The sequence below is a fragment of the Pleurodeles waltl genome, chromosome 11 (genome assembly GCF_031143425.1).
Source record: "Pleurodeles waltl isolate 20211129_DDA chromosome 11, aPleWal1.hap1.20221129, whole genome shotgun sequence".
Lineage (NCBI taxonomy): Eukaryota > Metazoa > Chordata > Amphibia > Caudata > Salamandridae > Pleurodeles > Pleurodeles waltl.
In genome coordinates this window covers 953,099,273-953,120,883 of record NC_090450.1, presented here as the reverse complement: position 1 = coordinate 953,120,883, position 21,611 = coordinate 953,099,273, and the positions used below count along the sequence as shown (strand labels likewise).

At 44.8% G+C, this 21,611-nt stretch overlaps 1 protein-coding gene across 4 annotated transcripts in view; it reads right to left on the bottom strand.

Annotated features, from left to right (window-relative positions):
- Positions 1-21,611, bottom strand: part of LOC138266405 (solute carrier family 2, facilitated glucose transporter member 9-like) — a 473,687-nt gene that overhangs the window by 95,827 nt on the left and 356,249 nt on the right. For all 4 annotated transcript variants that reach the window (XM_069215176.1, XM_069215174.1, XM_069215175.1 and 1 more), the window contains one exon: positions 2,724-2,799. In XM_069215176.1, coding sequence (XP_069071277.1) covers positions 2,724-2,799 — 76 coding nt within the window. The remainder of the gene's footprint in view (positions 1-2,723; positions 2,800-21,611) is intronic.

Below are 21,611 nucleotides of genomic sequence, written 5' to 3'. Positions count from 1 at the left end.
ACTGCCCTCAGAGCATGCACCACCAGGAAACAGCCGAGAAAGCTGGCAGGATGAGGCACTACAATGTTGCTGGTAGTCTTCTTGCTACTTTGTTGCGGTTTTGCAGGCATCCTGGAGAAGTCAGCGGTCGATCCTTGGCAGAAGTCGAAGAGGGAAGTGCAGAGGAACTCTGATGAGCTCTTACATCTCTGGTGAGATACCCACAGGAGAGACCCTAAATAGCCCTCAGAGGAGGATTGGCTACAGAAAAAGGTAAGCACCTATCAGGGGGGGTCTCTGACGTCACATGCTGGCACTGGCCACTCAGAGCTGTCTATTGTGCCCTCACACCTCTGCATCCAAGATGGCAGAGGTCTGGGACACACTGGAGGAGCTCTGGGCACCTCCCCTGGGAGGTGCTGGTCAGGAAAGTGGTCACTCCCCTTTCCTTTGTCCAGTTTCATGCCAGAGCAGGGCTGTGGGGATCCCTGAACCGGTGTAGAATGGCTTATGCAAGGAGGGAACCATCTGTGCCCTTCAAAGCATTTCCAGAGGCCAGGAGAGGCTACTCCTCTCAGGCCCTTCACACCAATTTCCAAAGGGAGAGGGTGTAACACCCTCTTTCAGAGGAAATCCTTTGTTCTGCCTTCCTGGGACTGGGCTGCCCAGGCCCTAGGGGGGCAGAAACCCATCTGAGGGTTGCCAGCAGCGGTAGCTGCAGAGAAAACCCCGGAAAGTTACTTTGGCAGTACCCGAGCTCTATGCTGGAGACCCGGGGATGCATGAAATTGTCCCCCCAATACCAGAATGGTATTGGGGGGACAATTCCATGATCCTAGACATGTTACATGGCCATGTTCGGAGTTACCATTGTGACGCTACATATAGGTATTGACCTATATGTAGTGCACGCGTGTAATGGTGTCCGCACACTCACAAAGTCTGGGGAATTTGCCCTGAACAATGTGGGGGCACCTTGGCTAGTGCCAGGGTGCCCACTCACTTAGTAACTTTGCACCTAACCTTCACTAAGTGAGGGTTAGACATATAGGTGACTTATAAGTTACTTAAGTGCAGTGTAAAATGGCTGTGAAATAACGTGGACGTTATTTCACTCAGGCTGCAGTGGCAGTCCTGTGTAAGAATTGTCTGAGCTCCCTATGGGTGGCAAAAGAAATGCTGCAGCCCATAGGGATCTCCTGGAACCCCAATACCCTGGGTACCTAGGTACTAGGGAATTGTAAGGGTGTTCTAGTGTGCCAATCAGGATTGGTAAAATTAGTCACTAGCCTGCAGTGACAATTTTAAAAGCAGAGAGAGCATGAACACTGAGGTTCTGGTTAGCAGAGCATCAGTGATACAGTTTGGCACCACACAGGGAACACATACAGGGCATACTTTATGAGCACTGGGATCCTGGCTAGCAGGATCCCAGTGACATAGGCAAAAACAAACATACATACAGTAAACATGGGGGTAACCTGCCAGGCAAGATGGTACTTTCCTACAGTCTTGGCGGAATGCATTGTTTTAAAATATATCTGAAATATATGAAGAGCACTCTACTGGGTAAAGGGTCTTTTGGACAATGCAAAGGGCCTTGAATTGGCGTCTCATATCAACAGGGTGCCATTGTAACTGACCAAGTATAGATGAGATGCTGTCAAACTTATTCCTGCCAAAAAATAACCTGCCTGCCGCACTCTGTATAGTTGTAACCTCTTTATAAGGTAATCCGGGAAGTCCAATATAGAGAGCATTGCAATAGTCCAGTCTGCTTGAAATCTGGGCTTGCTCCAGCGGCTGTTGAGAATGTTGAGAAATAAAAGGGAGGAACATCGTTAATAAAAGCGAGGATTTTCTTTTCTCACCTAAATATCGGTATGTGCAGCATCTTTTCAGACACATTTTTAGATGGTAAAGTAAGTTCACCACACTCAAGGAAGGACTGCACGTCCCTCATTAGAGGAGAGGCAAGCCTCAGAGGAAGCCTTGGGATCACCCTCTACCAAGCAAACCCATGTGTGCATTAACTCATTAAACTCTAGTATCCATCCTCCTGGGACACGGCCCACAGTCTGAAGGTAATCACAAATGATGACAAGACCCGGACACAGTAGACAACCTGAACTGTGTACCATCTTGATGGTCCCATCGTGTGTCTTCTTCAGTTTTTAAGAGGCATTGTTCGCTGTTAAACAATAGGAGAAAAGCTCAAATGAAGCATCATGTCCCTAGTCTAGTGAGCCTGTGTATGTCAGTAGTCGTTATGTAGCAGAAAAAACACTCTCCGTGCTGTAGTCACAATTAGAGAGTAGCATTTAATGTTACCTTGTATCACTAGGGCTTTCTTGCATGACAATAGCTATTCTGTACCAATTACCATGGCAGTCCGATATTTTGTCACATGGCATTGTGGCATATAAACATTAACATAGAAATCATAAACCATAATTTTGCCTTATAAGATTACCAATATTAAACGAGAAAGTTCTTGGGGTTGAGAAGTAGCAGCTACATGATTATGGTAAGTGCATTTTAAGAACATCTGATAATTTCCCTTGGTTCCCTGTATGAAATTTTCTTTTTGAACACCAGGGCATATATAGTTTAATGCCAATTCCAACATGCATTCATTGGATTCAGATATTATTGTAACTGAACAAATACAATTTCCACCAAGAATGGTGCACCCTGCCTTCTGTCTGTAATCAAACAATGTTTCTAATGGACTTTGTGCTTACCTGGTCCAATGCCTTGGACAAACATGAACATGAAGACCAACACAACACTGCAGTAAGCCATCCATGGGTACCAATCCTGCAGGAGAAGTGAAAATGTTTACTATGATGTGCACACTACATTAGCCACTGCACCTACTTATCTATAAGACATGCTCAGAAAATATACACAGGCCTCATGCCTTCCCAAGCAAGGCATTTCCAACAAGTGTTTCCTCTAAATTTTGGTTTCAAGAAACACAGCTGTATCAAAATGAGGTGTACTTTCCACACTCCCTTCAAACTGTGGCCAATTTAATTAACCAATAGTCATCATAAGTAAGAGAATAAAAACTAGGGCAATTATATTACTAAGTGATGAACTGACCATTTTATGTCCACTTAAAGATGTCATGCAAAGATTTGCAAGGAAGAGAGTCTGGAACCGTTTTGCCTGAGCTGCCTCTTGTATTTATTCTTTAGATGTGTAAGATTCTGTGCTACTTGAGGAGTGCTAAAGAGGGCACTGGGTTCTATGCTGCTTGAGTTACATTACAGAGGGCATTGGAGTCTGTGCTGCTTCAGGTGTCCCTGAGAGACCAATGGGTTCTATACTGCCTGAGGTGTACCAGAGAGGCAACTGTGCTGTATGAGATTTGCTGGAGAGGACATTGCTTCTGTACTGTCTGAGGTATGATAGAAAGGACCTTTGTCGGAAACTGGCCCCTTGTCACAGTACCCCCCACACACACTTTTTGCGTGATAATTGATGCTAACTTGACTGAGTTTGTGCTGGGATCCTGCTAACCTGGCCCCAGCACCTGTGTTCTTTCCCTAAAATTGTACTATTGTTTCCACAATTGGCACACCTCTAGCACACACATAAGTCCCTTGTAATCTTGCAAAAAGGTACCAGTGGTACCAAGGGCCCTGTGACCGAGAGTGCCCCTAAGGGCTGCCGCAGATATTATGCCACCCTAAGATACCCCTCACCAAACACATGCACACTGCCACTGCAGATTATCTGGGTTGGTGGAGAGAAAAAGGCAAAGTTGACATGGCATCCCTCCCAGGGGGCCATGACTGCCAAACACTGCCTGTGGCATAGGTAAGTCACTCCTCCAGCAGGCCTTCCAGCCCTAAGGCAGGGTGCCGTATACCACAGGTGAGAGCACAGCCACATGAGCAATATGCTCCTACAGTGCCTAAGTCCATTCTTAGACATTGTAAGAGCAGTGTGGCTATATTAAGTACATGGGCTGGGAGTTTGTTATTACAAACGCTGCAGCTCTATGATGGCTTCACTGAAGACTGAAGACTGGGATTTTTGGTATCAAACTTCTCAGCATAATAAACCCACACAGATGCCAGTGTTGGTTTGGACTTATTGAAAAATGCACACAAAGGGCATCTTAGAGATACCCCGTGAAAGTCACCCATCTCTCTAGTGTGTGGCTGACAAGTCTATGACAGCCTGCCACAACCAGACAAGTTTCTGATCCCATGGGATGAGAACCTTTGTGCTCTTAGGAGTCAGAGCAAAGCCTGCCATGGGTGGAGGTGCTTCACACCTCCCCCCTGCAGGAACAGCAACACTTGGCGGTGAGCCTCAAAGGCTCCTGCTTTTTGTTATGCTGCCTCAGGACACTTCAGCCAACATAGATGCCCACCCACCCCATGGACCAGGCCCCCCTTTTTGGCAGCATGTCCAGCAGGAAAATTAGTAGGCACCAGGAGGAGTGCCCACCCCAGCTTGGACCACCCCTAGGGTGCCCAGAGCACAGGTGAACCCCTCCTGGCAGAATCATCCATCTTGTTTTGAAGGGAGACAGGCAATAGGGTTGGGTATGTGCCCCCTCCCCAAAGGGAGTGGACACAGGAATGGTGTAGCTATCCTCAGGGTCAGTACCATTGGCTACTGCCCTCTGACCCCTGTAAAGCCCCTAAACTAGTATTTAGGGGTTCCCTGAACCTTGCTCCTCAGATTCCTGGTGACCTTAAAGAAGAAGATAGACTGAAGAGCCACACCAGCAGAGAAGACTCCGGACAACAACTGACTTAGCCCCAGCCCTACCAGCCTGTCTGCAGCTTCAAGATTGCTGCTACAAAAAGTCGACTCATCCTGCAGGACCAGCGACCTCTACAAACCCCCAGAGGACCGCCTCCCTACTTAAGGACCAAGAACTCCAGAGGAATGGACCCTGTTCACAAACAAAACCTCCAACAAGGACTCTAGAGCCCTCCTGATCCACAAGTCCTGCCCACTCTGCACCCAACACCCATGGCCCAAGTTTAGGTGGCCCACTGGTCCAGAAAAGGTCCCCAGGCAACTCCAACCTCAAGTTGCACCTGCAGACCCCTGGCCTTGGAGAACCCAACCGATGGTCCATTGACATCCAGTGGGATCTCTACTTACCTGTCCAGCCATTGGTTTTCTTCAGTCGACTCCCTGGACCAAGCCTGCAGCTTCTTTGTGATGCCCAGGGTTTCTCATTGAAAGGCATTGGGTGCCCAATGCTGTGTTTGCACCATGTACTCGGCTGCCCCCACGCCACTGAGAGTGTGTGTTTGGTGCTGACCTGTAGCCCCCTGGTGGTGATCTAAACCCCACAGGGCCTGGGCTCTGAGACCACAAGTACCTACCACAAAACTGTTCACTTCCAAGTGACCCCAGTCTCCATTGCGTCCCCGACACCAACTCTGACCTCTGCACCTGGCTGACCCCGTGTTGCTGGTGGTACACTCTTGATGTCAAATTGAACCTTGTCCTGTGGACACCTTAACCCCCCAAAACTGGGACAGTAAGTCTAGTACTTACCTGTAAAGTCTGTATGTTCTTTGTCCCACTTTGTTTCCCCCAGGACTGCATTGCCTTCAATGAAAATTGCAGTGGCTACTTTTGATATTGAAAAGTATTACTTACCTGAAAACTGTTTTAAGTGTGAATTACAAACAAAGGCTATTTGATACTTGAAAGTGATACATTCTTTAAACTGTACTTACCTGCAACAAAGATCCTTTTGGTTTTAGAAATAAAGTAACAAAGTATATTTTTTGATATATAAAACATTGGACTGGAGTTAGTCATTCAGTGTGTGCTTCATTTCCTGACTGTGTGTGTACAACAAATGCTTAGCACTACCCCCGATAACAGGGGCAGATGTGTTACAAAACAGAGATACCGATGAGAAATAACATGTTATTACATGTTAACACAAAGTCATAACTGCTCTATGCCTGTTCAGCCCCCTCAACCATTCTACCTACCTCTTGCTATCTCAACAGTCTAAATAAAGCATGCACTAGTGCACGATGCAGGGAACCATAGAATATAATCAAGTACAACACAATTTCCCTCTTATTAGTAAAAAGAAATAATACACCAGACTGTTGTTAAATATGCAAGGATGATCAACATTACATGCTAAGCATAGGTTCATCTTAACCTTGGGTTGATCCATCGAAGTTCTTAACATGCTTACAGATTCTCTCACAGCGTATTCTAAGTGTCCACAATGTCAGTGTCAAACTCCTCAACAAATTCTAAATCAGATGCTTCCTCTGTGACACTCATTCTCTTTGATGCTTCAACCTGTACTCTGTGAGCACAGTAGGTCAATTCAGACCATCCTTGGCCTATTTTCCTACTGTCCATTTTCTAAGCAGGCTGCTGTACCTATAAGACTACAGACACATGTCGCTGAGGAATATTTCTTTCCAACTTTATTCAGGTCAGATAACATGAGGTTGACAAAGTCACCACACTGCCTTTGATTCAGTTACACATTTATGGGAGTCAGACTGCTTCTTCATTTTAACTTGTTTACTTCAGATAGCAGTGTGTACTACAGCATCATTTATGACATGGCCACTTTCACGTCTGGCTTTACACATTCCATCCAATGGGGACAAAGGGCACAATTTAGTGTTTGGCGGAGATGGTACTCTGTCGCAACGGAGAGCCTTCTCTTCTAAACTCTCTGTCTCCCTCTTGATTTTGGGATTGGCAGACTGTTAGCTTGATGCCGACAGAGTAAAATGTACTCAATAGGCATAAACCTTCCTCTGACAGCATGATGGAGTCGACTCCATCGAGCAAAGCACATAACACTGTGAAAGCTTTTTTCGAAATATGCAAAATGTGCAAATAACGTTTAAATAATGTTTTAATGCTTTCGTTTTAATGATGCATAGCGTTGTAACCGATGAACTGATACAGTTATACCTAAAACGAGTTATCTAGGTTATTGAGACGTTTAGCTTATACCATGAATAGTTATGCCACATTTTCGTGTGGTGCGCCATTATTTTTAAAATGCATACTGTTTCTTGTGTTTTGTTCAATCTTTCCTACTCCTTCTCCCCGCCCCCAATGTCTCACTGAAAAGCCATCTCGCCTTTTCCTCCACAGAGAATCAAGCAGATGGTGACAATTAATTAGTATTGTACAATATCTGGTTGGCAAGTGTGTATTGTGAATGAGGCTTCCATGTTGTTACCAAAGTACCATTTTAAAGGACCTCTGCTGGAAGTTCTACTGAAGATGTGTGAGTTCCAAGAGCCATTGTTCAAGAACTGTTTAATTTGTTTTCTATATATCCAGAGTGCAGTTGCTAAGGACACAATGTAAGATTCCTGTTAACTTGAGAAATGGGTTGGTAATTAAATATTTGTGTGTTTTTTTAATAAATTGTTCTCGATTTGCCAAATGTGACCCTGACCATGAGCATATCGTACTGAAATAGCAGAAACTATGAGTAACTTGTGTGTTTTTTATATTAAGCCATGGGTTGTGGTACTTTGTGGGCTTCATTTATTTTTGTCATTGAAAGGAATATTTTGCCATTTTCCTTTGCAGATGTCCTGTAGTTTCTCTTCATGGGCCTGATACTATGAATGTTTCTTAAAGCAATAGCCTAACTAGGGACTTAATGAAATTACATTTATTCGGTAGTTCTGCTGTGCCTTTACAGTATTTCATATACTTTATGTTCTCTTTTGCCGCTTATAATTCTCCCTAAAATAAACTCCTTTCCACTTATTTTTAATCTATACCTCTGTCATTTATGCCTCTAAAATATTTAGCCCTGATTTAGATCCTGCTGGAGGGTAAATCCTGACCACCGTACTATGATTCCATTGTAGCCTATTGAGAACGTAATATGGTGGACGGGCTATCTATCATGTTTGTATCGGAACATTCCCTCCACCATGATCTATATCAGTCAGTTTAGTCTTCATTTGTATTCTTCCTTTCGAGGCCCATCTAGTTCAAACTAGTTCAAAGACTGCAAACCATCCAGAATGCCACAGCAACACTCATCCTGGATGTCCCTCATTGCACCCACACCATCCCCATCTCAAAAAACTCAACTTGCTCCCAGTCCAGAGGAGATGCCATTTGAAGCTCCTCACCCCTGCATTCAAGGCCCTGCACAACATCCAGATCCGTCTACATCAACCACTGCCTGAGATTCCACAAACCTTTCAGACATGTCTGCTCTGCCTCCCTATCGCTGGCCATACCCCCCACATACAACACAGCAGAGCAGGAGGAAGCTCCTTCACCTACCTCACAGCCAAACCCTGGAACAGTCTCCCCTTGCACCTCATGACCTCCCGAATGCTACAGGAGTTCCATAGGATGCTGAAAACCTGAATGAGGCACATGACCCTGCCAGCGCGTGGATATCCTCACAGGTGACAAGCCATTCTCTACAAGTTGACTGATTGATTGTTTGGTTTATTCTATCCAACTCCGCTAAATTGTGTTTACCCTGATGAAAGTCTTAAATTGCTAGATCAATTAGAAATTTGAGAACCAAATTAAATTGGTAAATATTGGGTGATCAATTAATGGGGTTCAGATGGATATTTGGGTCCAGTTCCCACAAAACCATCTGCCCTATTTAAGGTGGTTGGCGTTATGTGTATTATTTCCTGTTCATCTATCCCCAGGTAAAACCTTGCAGTGAGGGACAGTAAAAAATAATAATAAAATGACCCCACACTATAGGAGCAAACACCCATGCTTTTGGCAGGGGGCATTCATATTTGTTTTTATTTTTGAGGACAATTCCCACTTTGGGAGTTTGTTTTTGAAACCTTTGAAAAAGTTTGACAGACTGCCATCATGTTTAATGGTGGTGTCTGATAAACCTTTCCTACATTGACAGGAACTGCCACAGCAGCAGTTTCTGCCAATGTAAAGAGATGCCCACAGGACCAGCAGGCATTTCTCAATTCGGTGAGCAGAGTACAGGCAGGGTGGCAGATATAAAGTCCACTGCCACTCTGTAGGCCTTTACTCCATCTGGCAAACACTAAAACAGGCAAGAAAGTTTAATAGGTACCAGTCTCCCACTCAGCATCTGAAACAGAAACTTTGAAGTGGTACTATGAAGTGTAGCATGATAAGTCCACAAATGTGCTTACAATGCCTTACGAATTGATATGCCATTGACCTTGGCCAATTTCATCTTCCTGTTCATTTATACTACTTGTCTATTGGAATGTCGGTGGCATACAGAGGTTCTTACATGTTTGATTCCTCTCATTAAAAATGCCTTCGTTATTACTAACTCAAATTGTACTCCATTGTCACTTATACTTTGTTCTTGAAATAGTTTCCATGTGAACATCTGTCTCAAAAATGTGATATTGCTTTAGTTCAATTGTAGAATGTGGTAAACACTTTACCTCTATCCACATATTATAATAATCTAGAAATACAATTTTAAAATACTTTTCAAGAGTTAAACTATTCATAGGCCCTATTATATTCATTTCTAATTTTGCCAGGAGCGATCAGGCAGGAACATAGGAAGCAGGGGAAATGAAGGCACCTTAAGCGCCAACCCGCAATGGGCTACTTATCGATCCATTGCAAGCAACAAGACATCCCATCTGAGTTGTTCCTACTGCCTGTACAGCAGCATGGCCGCCATGCACAAGTTTCTCTCACTGTTGCCTAAATGGAATAGGCATCGCTAGCATATCACACACAATCATTTTGTTTTCATCAGATAAATATTTTAAACTTCCAGTAAGGTGGTACACTCACATTCAAGGTCGTTCCTTTATATTTTTAACTTGTCCATACTCTGCAACATTATTCATAGCCTGTGTTCAATTATTGCAATTGGTTACAGCCCAAACACAACATTAAATCATCTCTGCACCTTTTGGTTTTTGAGAGGTAAACTCAATAGTTTTGGATGTGCTACTATCAAAATCACTCGATAAAGCACTCGGTCCACTTGACTTGCATCAATAGAAACAAGGGAGACAACGTTTTATCAAATGGTAGAGATGTGCTCCTAGCCATTTTTTCTTGATTATTTTCATGCTGTCTTCATAGTCTACATTCTATTCAAAGTCAACCTCATTTTCTCTCTTTTTTTACATGTCTGTGGACAAGCTCTAGCTTTTCAAAGTACCCTTTAATAAGAACTCTCACAATCATAAGAAGCTCATAATTTCTTGTCTGTTTTTTAAAGTTGGCGACTTCACAATGGCATAGACAAGCAATGGCTTTGGTCACACCCCATCTGCACATACAATGTGCCCAGAGAACTCAGCTTGTATTCAGCAACACCTGACACAATGAGCCTGATTCACAAGGTTAAATGTACACTTTTGTATACGTTTACTGCTTTTTTAGTATTCACAAACTACATGCAGAGTTTTACGACTCTGTGCTTCCTATACTTATGTCTGCAGAGTTCTCTTCCCCAACTGTGGAGTCTCCAGATGCAGAGAACTCCACACACACATAAGTATAGGGAGTGCAGAGTGATAAAACTCTGCAAGTAGTTTGTGAATACCAAAAAGTAGGACATTTACAAAAAAGTGTAAGTTTGCCTTTGATGGGAGAGTCCAAGGTCGGGGTGCCCTTGGCCCCTTACATCATTCATCAGACCACCGCCATGTGACAGAGAGTGGTTCAGGTGGTGATCAAGAGGGCACCCTTTCACAGGGAACTACCTATATTTTATTCTTTAAATTGTAGAACACTGCCAGTATACTAAGCATAATCTGAAAAGTGTGCAGCAACATTGATTTACAGTGCTATAAAAGCACTTAGGGCTAGATGTAGCAAACAGTTTGCACGTCGCAAACAGCAAATTTCGCTGTTTGCGACATGGAAACTGCAGTTTGCAATGCACAAAACCCCTTTTGCGATTCGGTAACCTGGTTACCGAATCGCAAAACGGGTTTGCGAGTCGCAATTAGGAAGGGGAGTCCCCTTCCTAATTGCGAGTCGCAGTGCAATGCCAGATTGCTTTGTGACTGCGAACGCGGTCGCAAAGCAATCGCAGTTTGCACCCATTTGAAATGGGTGGTAACCCATTCGCAAAAGGGAAGGGGTCACCATGGGACCCCTTCCCCTTTGTGAATGGAACTGCAAAAAAAAATTCAGAGCAGGCAGTGGTCCTGTGGACCACTGCCTGCTCTGAAAAAAAGAAACGAAAACGTTTCATTTTTTAGTTTTGTAATGCATCTTGTTTTCCTTTAAGGAAAGCGGGCTGCGTTACAAAAAAAAACCCTGCTTTATTTAAAAGCAGTCTCAGACATGGTGGTCTGATGTCTCCGGCAGGCCACCATCCCTGTGAGTGCCGCGAGTCTCAAGGGAGTTGCAAATTACGACCCACCTCATTAATATTGATGAGGTGAGCCTTTGTGACCCCCTTGCGAGTCGCAGATGGTGCCAGGGACACCATCCTACATTCCAATTTGTGACTTGAAAATTGCGAGTTGCTCTGACTCGCAATTTGCAAGTTGCAAATTGGAATATACCTACATCTGGTCCTCAGTTCCTTGTGGAGCTTTGCCTGGTGACCGGCTACCTTGAAATGGAATGCACACTTTGCCCAATGTCATCACTGAATCTATGAGGGGGAGAGGCTAACAGTCTGCAGCTATTTGACACTTTACCTGCCTTAAATCAATGCACAATCTAAGTTGTTCTCCTCCTTTCTTCTGTGCCACCACCACTGGAGATAGTCATTCTGAAGCATCACCTGTTCATGACTCCATGTTTTCATCAATTCTCTAATGTGCCCCTAGCTTCAGTTCTAGCTGACATTGTTTTTCAATTTGAGCTGATCCTCGAATACTTCAGTAATGCCAGACCTTTTCCGAACACACTTTTGTAATCTTGTGGAACTATTTTGAGATCATTCATTTCCACAGTGAAAACAAAAGTCCATTTGGATGGATCAGTTATCATATGGAGCATCCTCTAATCATACCATTGCAAGATGTTAGCTCCCTTGCCTACCACATACATTTTTGAATGGATCAGCCTTATTTTCTAATTGCTTATTAGCATTGAACACTCCTTTTATTGCAAACATGTGCGCTTGATAGGCTCCCGAATTTCATTTACATATGATTTAAGATTTTCTTACTTGGTGCCCCATTTCACTTAGCTATGGATGTAATGGTGAGTTTTGATCCAGTGTCAATGAAAATGTATATGTCAAAGTCATCTATTTGCACAACATGTTTAGGTTGATCCTTGTCTTTATTTTATAGAAGAGCCATTCTCATTATCCTCAGCAAAGTAGACTTTCCTGGTCGAATGTGTTTTAGAAACTCACAAAAAGTGTTGTCTCTTGTTGCATTTTCTGCATTCCTTCCTTAGTGCAAGACAACTTTTTCAAGTTGCAAGTTTATTTTTAGATCCTTATCTGTAGCACACATTTCTCTGTCAATATTGTTTGCTATCCTTGATCCTATTTGTATTCCTTCCTTTGTATATTTCCTTCCTTTTCCTCACACAATTATTTTCAGCTTTAAGTGCTTCTGATTTCCTCGATATGTTAGCCCATTTTTCTGATCTTTCTTTATATATGTATACTTGATGATGGCAGTGGCCTTCTCTAGACTGGGGTCTTTATAGCAGTATCCTGGGAAAGTGCCTCTTTTTGCATGATCACCCCGATTTTTGTTCGACTTATGCTGCTAGTTTTTTTGGGACTCTGCCAAGTAGGCTTTGGTGCATTTGCTCCGACCTTCAAAATATGTCAAAATTGACTATACTCCTAATTGGCATATTTAACTTATCTATAAGCCCCAAGTACATGGTACAAAATGTGCCCACGGTTTGTAAGCTAAATGTCACTAATGGACTGTGACACATATTGTGCCACCGCTAAAGTGATGCTGCAAAACATGACTGCAAGCCTGCCACCAGTAACATGACTCTGCAGGTTTAAACTGCTAATTCAACCTGCCAAAACAATTGCTCTTAACAGGCATAAACTCTCTTTTTAAATAGTTGATTCTTGGACTTTTAAATATATTTATCATGAATCCAATTCACTGCTGAAGGCAGAATTGTAACACCTATTTTACAAAAGACACTTAAAAAAATTACCTTTTACTGCCTGAAGCCTCCAGAAGTCTATTTGTTTGAGCTCCCAAGTGTCACCTAGGAGTTAAACAGCTCCTTGATGAGGTGTGAATTGGCTCCTAGATCTGAGACCAAGGGCTTGTGTGTGGGGAGATGTCTGGTGCCTTCTGACAGAATTACCATCTGGGAAGTGGCCAAGAGCTTAATTATCTTCAAAGGGGCCTGCTCTGTCACAGATTGATGTAGCTCACATCCGGGTCTGCCCCCTCTAATACTCTTCTGACCCACCAAACACCAACCCAGTGGGAGAGAATCTGCCTCTAGAGCCGGTTTTGGGTGACCACAGGAGAGGGTCTGCTCATTTCCTTGGCCGCACCTCGGAGGGGGAACAGGAGCTCTGCATAGGGGAAGAAAGGTTCTACCATTGTGGCTTTAGGTAAAAAGGGGCACTTTGTGATTGATTGCAGTAGGGCACATAGGATCTGATGTAAAAGTGGGTAGGGTTACCTCTGGGAATTTTTCCCTATTGGTCACCCGAAACCATTGGCTAGTGCCAGGGAGAAAATATGGTACCCCCTTCTGAATACTACTGGGCTTGTGCAAGACGGCAGAAGGACTGCACCTGCTGTGGAGACCTGTAGGGAGAACTCTAAGATTTATACCTGCTCCTACCTGTACCCAGGACAAAGAAATGGACACTATGGATCAGTTGGCTGAACTCCTGTTAAGCTCCAGGTGCACAAAAGCTGTAAGAAGGCCAATTTTCTGGAAGAGCCCAGCTGACCAGTTTTAACTGAACTTGCCTTGGACATGGCTGATGGGTTCTGTTAGCATGAGTTGTGAACCCAAAGTGCTGCTCCTGAGGTCCTGGAAACCTTGGCTGGTGTCAGAGTATACTCTTCCAGCTTAACCCTACAATCAGGGACTTAGAAACATTTTTGGGACTTTTTGCCTGGAGACCAGGACCAACCTGACAGCCTATTCACCAAGGGTGCATCATTGGTAGGTTTGACTTCATCAAGCTCCAGCTAGGTTCTTCTCTGTAGCAGCCCGAAGGTAGTAATATTCACCAGACCCGATGCAGAGCACCATCTGATTGACACTCATGATTTCCTGGGCATGAACTATAGATTTTCCCCGCTCAGACCTTTTCTTGCCTTTGGCTTCACGAGACCTCCATCAACCCACCATTGAAGAGCCCATCTTTGGATTCAGCCTACCGTCTTACCCCTCTGAAGACTCTAACTTCTCCTAAGGTCACACTTTGTCTGGAACCAACTTGGTCCTCGTATCTGGCCCATGTTCCATTGTGGCCGGCCTTAAACATTACTATTGTCTTGGTCTGCTGCTACAAGCTGCCCATGGTTTGAGATTTTCACTTTTTGGCTCTACTTTTCTTTATAACTTTAAAAATTAATATCTCCTTTTCCCTATAGTGGACTTTTGTAATTTTGGGGTCACTTTGGCATTTAAATGGTCTCTATTTTCATAAATTGTGAGTAGGATTTTTATTGGGTTGTGTTTTAAACTTTTAACTGTTTTGGTACTTCTAAGCACTACATTTTTGTTCAAGATAAACCTGTCTTTTCTGTGCCAGGAGGTCAAGATTAAATTACTGAAGTCTTTACTGGACCAAACAGGAGTAGTGACATTATTAGTTGTGCAGACTAGCATCCACCCTAGTTAATAATCCACTTTTTCACAGTGTGCTCATGAAACTTTGGTATTTTAACATTTGTCTGTATACTTGAAGGTGACGTTTGTAGTCATCCTCAACCAGGCAGTATAAGTGATGCACTCTTCCTCCCCTCACCACACTCCTACTTACCACACACAATATATGTGAGATAAATAGTAGAAGCAGGGATCCATAGGGATCGTCCTCTAATAAATGTCTGTTTGAGCCATTGTCTGAGCACACACCATGGAACACTCCTTAATGGCTAAGTATAGTGGACAAGACTGGCTGGGTGTATGCAGCAACAAAAACGTTTCTTGTCTTCACTCTGCTGTGTCACAGTAAAGTAGTTTTTGTCAGGTGGTTGCATTATTTTTCATTGGTGATGTTTTACCTTACTGTAGACATTAGTGTGCCTATTTTCATTTTAACCATATTGGTGTATGCATTAGAATGAAGATCTTCACTAGTTCTACAATAACACACAGACATCAATGAAATGCAGCACTTTCCATTACATGCTGACACAACAACATAACCTTCCCATGTCCATTCACTTCCCCCAACCTTCTTCACCTCCCCTGCTATCTAAACATTATAACTACTGTGTGCAGTTGCACACAAGGTAGTAAACCATAGGAAGGGTAAAGAGAAAATAGCCAAATATAACAAGAAACCCAAGAAGAATTTATCCATTCTATTTTCAAGGAGGACGAAGAGGGTGTAGAAACTGACAGTGCACCTGATATCTGTCTCTCTGCTGTCCAGATCTCTAGAAAATAACAGCTGCTTGCAAGACACTGTGGGCTGATTAACAAACCTTCAGATGGTACAACCAATGGATAGTCAATTGGTATTTTCCAACCAACAAGTCAATCTGTGCAGTCAAGGCAAAAGGTGGAGGGGATAGTCCTATGAGTGCTGAGACAGATGCAAGATGGCAGAGATTGGCCAGAGTATACACCGGTCTCTGAGCCGGTGCTGGTGTGAATAATGTGCTGTCCAGGAGCAGATACCGTTCAATGCAGATGAAAGTGGGGAAATCCCTACTGGTGATGACCAGTAAGCATAGTCTTAACCGGGACCCATGCCATCATAGAAGCAAGACTAATACTGGCAAAGGAGAGAAGTCAAGCCCTGAGGACAGTAACACTTCTTCAATGAGCAGGTAAGGGACTCACTGCAGCATTAACGCTGAGCAGGTTGGAAAGGACTGAGAGATGGTCAGCAAACAACAGGAGAGGGACAAGCAGAGTTTTTTCTGCCCTAAATTTACAGGAGAGCGGTGGCAGACTTAAGAAAACCTGATGATGATCAACTTATCAAGTGGCCAGTGTGAAGTGATACCATCACCAAAGATATTTATGAAGAAATTGAATAAAGTGGAGAAACCTACATCTAGTTGCCATTCACCTGCAAAAGATAGAGAGTGAAATGATGGAGTTTGTATGAGTCAGTGTCTAGATGCCAGGCTCTCTAGGGGTAGTGTGGATGAGCAGCCAATGCCTAACTAGGAGACATGCAAAGCTCATGTAATACCACTGTAGTCACACAATACTCACACACACATGAAACAAAATACTCAGTGTTACAAAAATAGAGGTACTTTATTTTGGTGACACAAATGCCAAAATACCATAGAGACTTAGGAGGTAAGTAATACACAAATTATATACACTATTATGCAGAAATAGCTGTAAAATAGTTAGAAAACAGTGCAAATAGTGAATATCACAATAGTTAGAAATGGGCCTGGGGGAACACATATCATATACTAAGAAAATGGAACGTGAATGTTGGTTTCCCACCTAGGCATGTGTGGTGTGCTGAGGGGTGCTAGGAGTATTAGAAAACACAAAAGGTAAGTAATAGAACCCACCTCAGAGCCCAGGAAAGAAGGAGTAAATCACAGTAACTTTCCTAGAATACACATGAACACGAGAAAGAAGATAATACAAGAACCAGAAGAGACTGCAAGACACCAACAGTGGATTCCTGGACCTGAAGACCTGCGGAAGAAGGGGACCAAGTCCAAGAAGCACAGAAGAGTCCAGGGAGAACAGGAACCCCTGCTAACCCGGATGAAGGTGCACAAGAAGAACCACCGGTGAAGAACAACAGTCAGTACTGCACCCAAGAGGACAGATGTGGGGTTCCTGGTTGGTGCAGATGATGTCCCATGCCAGATGGATGATTGCAGTCTGGTTTGTGTTGCTGGATTCCACCAACATGCCTTGGCACACACAAAGAATGCAGTTAGAAGAAAATGACACTGCCTGGGACCAGGGTGGACCTGGTGGACTTTACCCAGGAGGAGAAGTCAGAGGGGGCTCTAAGCAACTCAGAGCCCTCAGAAGACCAGGCAGCATGCACAGGAGTCCCACAGCACGGGGATAAAGAAGGTAAAAAAGGTGGCCCATGCAGCACCACAACTAAGGGTCCCACGCTGCCGGAGAACAAAGCAGGAAGCTGTGCATCGCAGAATGGAGTGCTGGGAGCTGCATGATGCACAAAGAACTTCGTGCAAGGGTGCCAACAAGCCTTGGCAACTGCAAAACACACGCTGCACGTAGGTATTGTCTGGCATGGGGAGGCAAGCTCTTACCTCCACCAAAGTTGTACAGTAGGACGTCAGGACTGTTGGGACCACTTCAGTCCACCACCCGTGAGACATGATCCACGTAGCTCACCAGGAGAGGGGACCATCGTCATTGCAGAGAGGAGCCTGCTGAAGCAGGGGAGTGACTCCTTCACTGCAAGGGAGATTTATATGTTCTTCTGGTGCAGGCTGAAGACAGGCTGTCCTCGGAGGATGCATGACCAGGAAACAGTTGCAGTTGCTGGCAGGATCTGAAAATACAATGTTGCAGAAGTCTTCTTTGCTTCTTTGTTGCAGTTTGTAGAGTTCCTGGAGGGTCCAGATGCAGTTTCTTCCGTAAGAAGGTGAAGTAAAGGATGCAGAGGATTCCTGCTGGAGTCTTGCAATCCGAATCTGCCAAGAGAGAGATCCTAAATAGCCCTGAAAGGGGGTTTAGTCAGCTAAACAGGTAAGCACCTATCAGGGGAGGGCTCTTACGTTACCTGCTGGCACTGGCCACTCAGATGCTCCCAGAGTTCCCTGTCAATTTGGAATCCAAGATGGCAAACCCCAGGGACCCTCTGGAGGAGCTCTAAGCTCCACCCCTGGGGTGGTGATACACAGGGGAGTGGTCACTCCCCTTTCCTTTATGCAGCTTCATGCCAGAGCGGGGATTGGTGGTCCCTGAACAGGTGTAGACTGGATTATGCAAGGAGGGCACCAAATGTGCCCATCAAAGCATTTCCAGTGGCTTGGGGAGGCTACCCCTCCCAAGCTTGCAACACCTGTTTCCAAAGGGAGAGGGTGTAACACCCCTCTCCCAAAGGAAATCCTTTGTTCTGCCTTCCTGGGCTTGAGCTGCTCAAGCAACAGGAGGGCAGAAACCTGTCTGAGAGGTGGGAGCAGCTGGGGTTGCCTGGAAACCTCAGAAGGCTGGAATGGCAATACTCGGGGGTCCTCTAAGGAGCTCCCAGAGTGCATGGAATCATACAACCAATGCTTCCAGAAGCCTTGGGGTTTGATTCCAACATGCTTGATTCCAAACTTGCCTGTGTTCGGAGTTACCATTATGTAGCTGGACATAGGTAGCAACCTATGTCCAGTAAATGTGAAAAATGGCATCCCTGAACTCACAAAGTCTGGGGAAATGGTCCTGGCTGTTGGGGGGGCTCCTCTGCTAGTGCAGGGGTGCCCTCACACATAGGTACTCTGCACCAAGCCTTTGCATGGGCTCCCTATGCGTGGCAAAACATATGCTGCAGCCCATGGGGATTCCCTGGAGCCCACTGCCCTGGGTACCATATACTAGGGACATATAAGGGGCACCAGTATGCCAATTGTGGGTAAAATACTGGGTTACCAGTATGTAACAACCAAATTTAAGGGAGAGAGCATAACTACTGGGGTCCTGATTAGCAGGATCCCAGTAGACACAGTCAAACACACTGACAAACAGGCCAAAAGTGGGGATAACCAACCTAGAAAGTGACTACTTTCCTACACAACTCCCCCCCACAAACGAAGGACAATAAGGCTAACCTTGGCCAGTTGAGATTTTATTGTCTAAATGGTGATAAGTGGAGAGTAGCTCTGCAATAGAGTGGTTGCTCCTTTTGTCATCCACACAATGTTCCCTTCCTTGTGGGGAGGTGAACCACCTTGTTTGGTTACTTTTAGCTAAAGAACAGTGAAACTGTGATCCCTGAGATTCCCAATGTTTAAGGTTTGGAAACAGTTTTAAAGTAGGGAAGGACGACTGTCCCTGGGACCCTATGTTAGGACAGGGTTGTTGTCATAAGGGTTGTAATGCAAGACAGGGGTGTTGTCTTAGCAAGGCTAGAGCAGGGCAAAAGGTTTGTCCCAAAGTCTCTAAAAGAGGACAGGGATGCTGACCTTCTTGGTGTAGAGCAGGACAGGGTTGCTGCCCAAGGGCTCTACATAAGGACAGGCTTGCTGTCCTGTGGGGTTAGCGGTAGTGCTGGGATGCTGCACTGAAGTTTCTCTGGGAGGCCTGGAGGGTTGCTCCAAGTTTTCTAAGACAATGCAGGGTTGCTTTTCTGTCATAGGTTTCTCACAGAGAGGTACTTTTACCTCTGGGAGTCCAGTTGTGGTAGCTTTTGACTCTTTTGAAACAGGTCCCATCCTAGGGGTGGTATCCCCCCCTAACAGGAATGATATCCTTAGCGGTAGGTTGGGTAGGGGATACATTGATATCCTTTTTACCTGTGTTTTGAGGAGGATCCTGAGGCTCTAGGTCTCCTTCCCTTCTTTGCTTTTTAATCTCTCTTGAGATTAAAGGAAACAATTCCTTGGGAATACCCAGCATGGATGCATGGGTATGAAACTCTACTTCAGTCCAATCTGAGGCCTCTAGGTAATTTACTAAGAGACAATCTACAGGTAAGCTAGGGGACATTACCACCTGCTTAGGGCCAGTAACTCCACCCCAACTAAGTTGCACTACAGCTAAAGGGAGAGACTGCGTGGAGTTGTTCACATCAGTGACTTGGTACTTCTGACCAAGTAGGTGCTGTGCAGGTGACACCAAGTTTTCAGTCACTATAATGATGCTGGCACCTGTGTCCCAGTAGGCCTGGGCCTCAACATAATTTATTAGTATTTGCTGCTTGTACTTATCCTTACTAAGGGGAGAAGCAGCGAAGGCGACAAGGCTACTGCCACCGGGTGTGACAGAAACTGTCTTGGGGGTTTCTACACCTACTCCAGTTTCTATTATGGACCCAGATGTGAACCCAACTACTCCTTTGTTTTGACTATTACCAGTAGTCCCACCACTATTACTACTACTACTAAGAGCACTAGGAGTGGAGGTTGAGGTAGTAGTGGTGATAGGCTCCCGAGCTTTACCTGGACAGGATTTGTCCCCTGGCCTATGGCCTTCATATATGCCCACATAGCACCAAGACTTTTTACTGTGGGCAAAAGAAGAAGAAAAGTTTTTATTCCCACACCCAGAGGAGGTTTGTGGCCCTGATGAGGAGTCTTTACTTTTGTCTTTGTCCCCACCCTTGTCCTGAGGCTTACCACAATCATTCTTCTTATCTTTGTCACCCCCTGAATGAGCTTTTCTGCTCACCCTTGTTCCGACCCATTTGTCTGCCTTGTTTCCCAGTTCTTGTGAGAGGTCAGATTTGAGTCTACCAAGTATTGGTGCAACAAGTCAGACACACAGTTATTCAAAATATGCTCTCTCAGCAACAGATTATACAAACCCTCATAGTCTGACACTTTGCTGCCCTGTAACCAGCCTTCTATAGCTTTGACAGAACAGTCCACAAAGTCAACCCAATCCCGTGAGGCCTCTTGTTTGGTCTCCCTGAACTTGATCCCATATTTCAATGGTGAGACCAAAACCATCTAAGAGTGTTGTCTTAAGAATACTGTAGTTGTCTGAATCATCTTCCCTGACTGTGAGAAGTCTATCACTCTCCTTGTCAGAGAAGGACAACCAGAAAATAGCAGCCCACTGCCTTTGCAGGACCCGCTGAACTTTACAGGCCCTCTCAAGTGCAGCAAACCACTTGTAGATATCACCCCCCACTTTGTATGAGGGGACAATTTTGTGTATGTTTTTGGCATCAATGGAGTCCTCCATGACTTTATAATCCCTGAAACTATTGCTGCTGCCACCATGGGGTACTAGCCCAAACCCCTGCCTTTCCCTCTCCACTGCCAAGGCCTCCCTATCTTGGGCTAGCTGTTGTGGCTGTGGCCTCAGCCTGGCCTCCTCCAGTCTCAGCTTTCTGGGCTCCCTATCTATGGAGTCATCTCCTGGAGTTGTGCCTTGTGATCCCTCAGACACTGAAGTGATATGGGAATGTGCAGAGGTGGATCTTTCCTTAGCCTTTGTGACCCTAGTTACCTGTCCCCTGGGTGCAAAGGGAACCCTACCTGCAAGGCTTCCCCTCCCACTACCAGCTACACTAGTAGGCCCACTAGGAACAAGATCCTTGGAAGAACCCTCCCCTGAACCTGGAAGATCATTCCCTGAGTCAATGGGTACAGAATCTTCCTCCTCCTTCTCCTTCTCCTCCTGCCCACCAACCTGCTCCTGGTCACGCTGAAGAAAGAGGGTCAAAAGGAAATTCGTATTTGGATTCTTCCCCACATCTAATTTCTTATCTGAACAAAGCCCCTTCAATTCTTTGAAGTCATTCCCTCATGGGGAGTGCCCATGACTTCAGATCTAGGTCCAGCAGTAAACATGGTGTGTGTTAGGGTGGTGTAGGACTACCTAACCTACCTAACCTCTAGTCTCTTGGAAAGGAAGGTAAG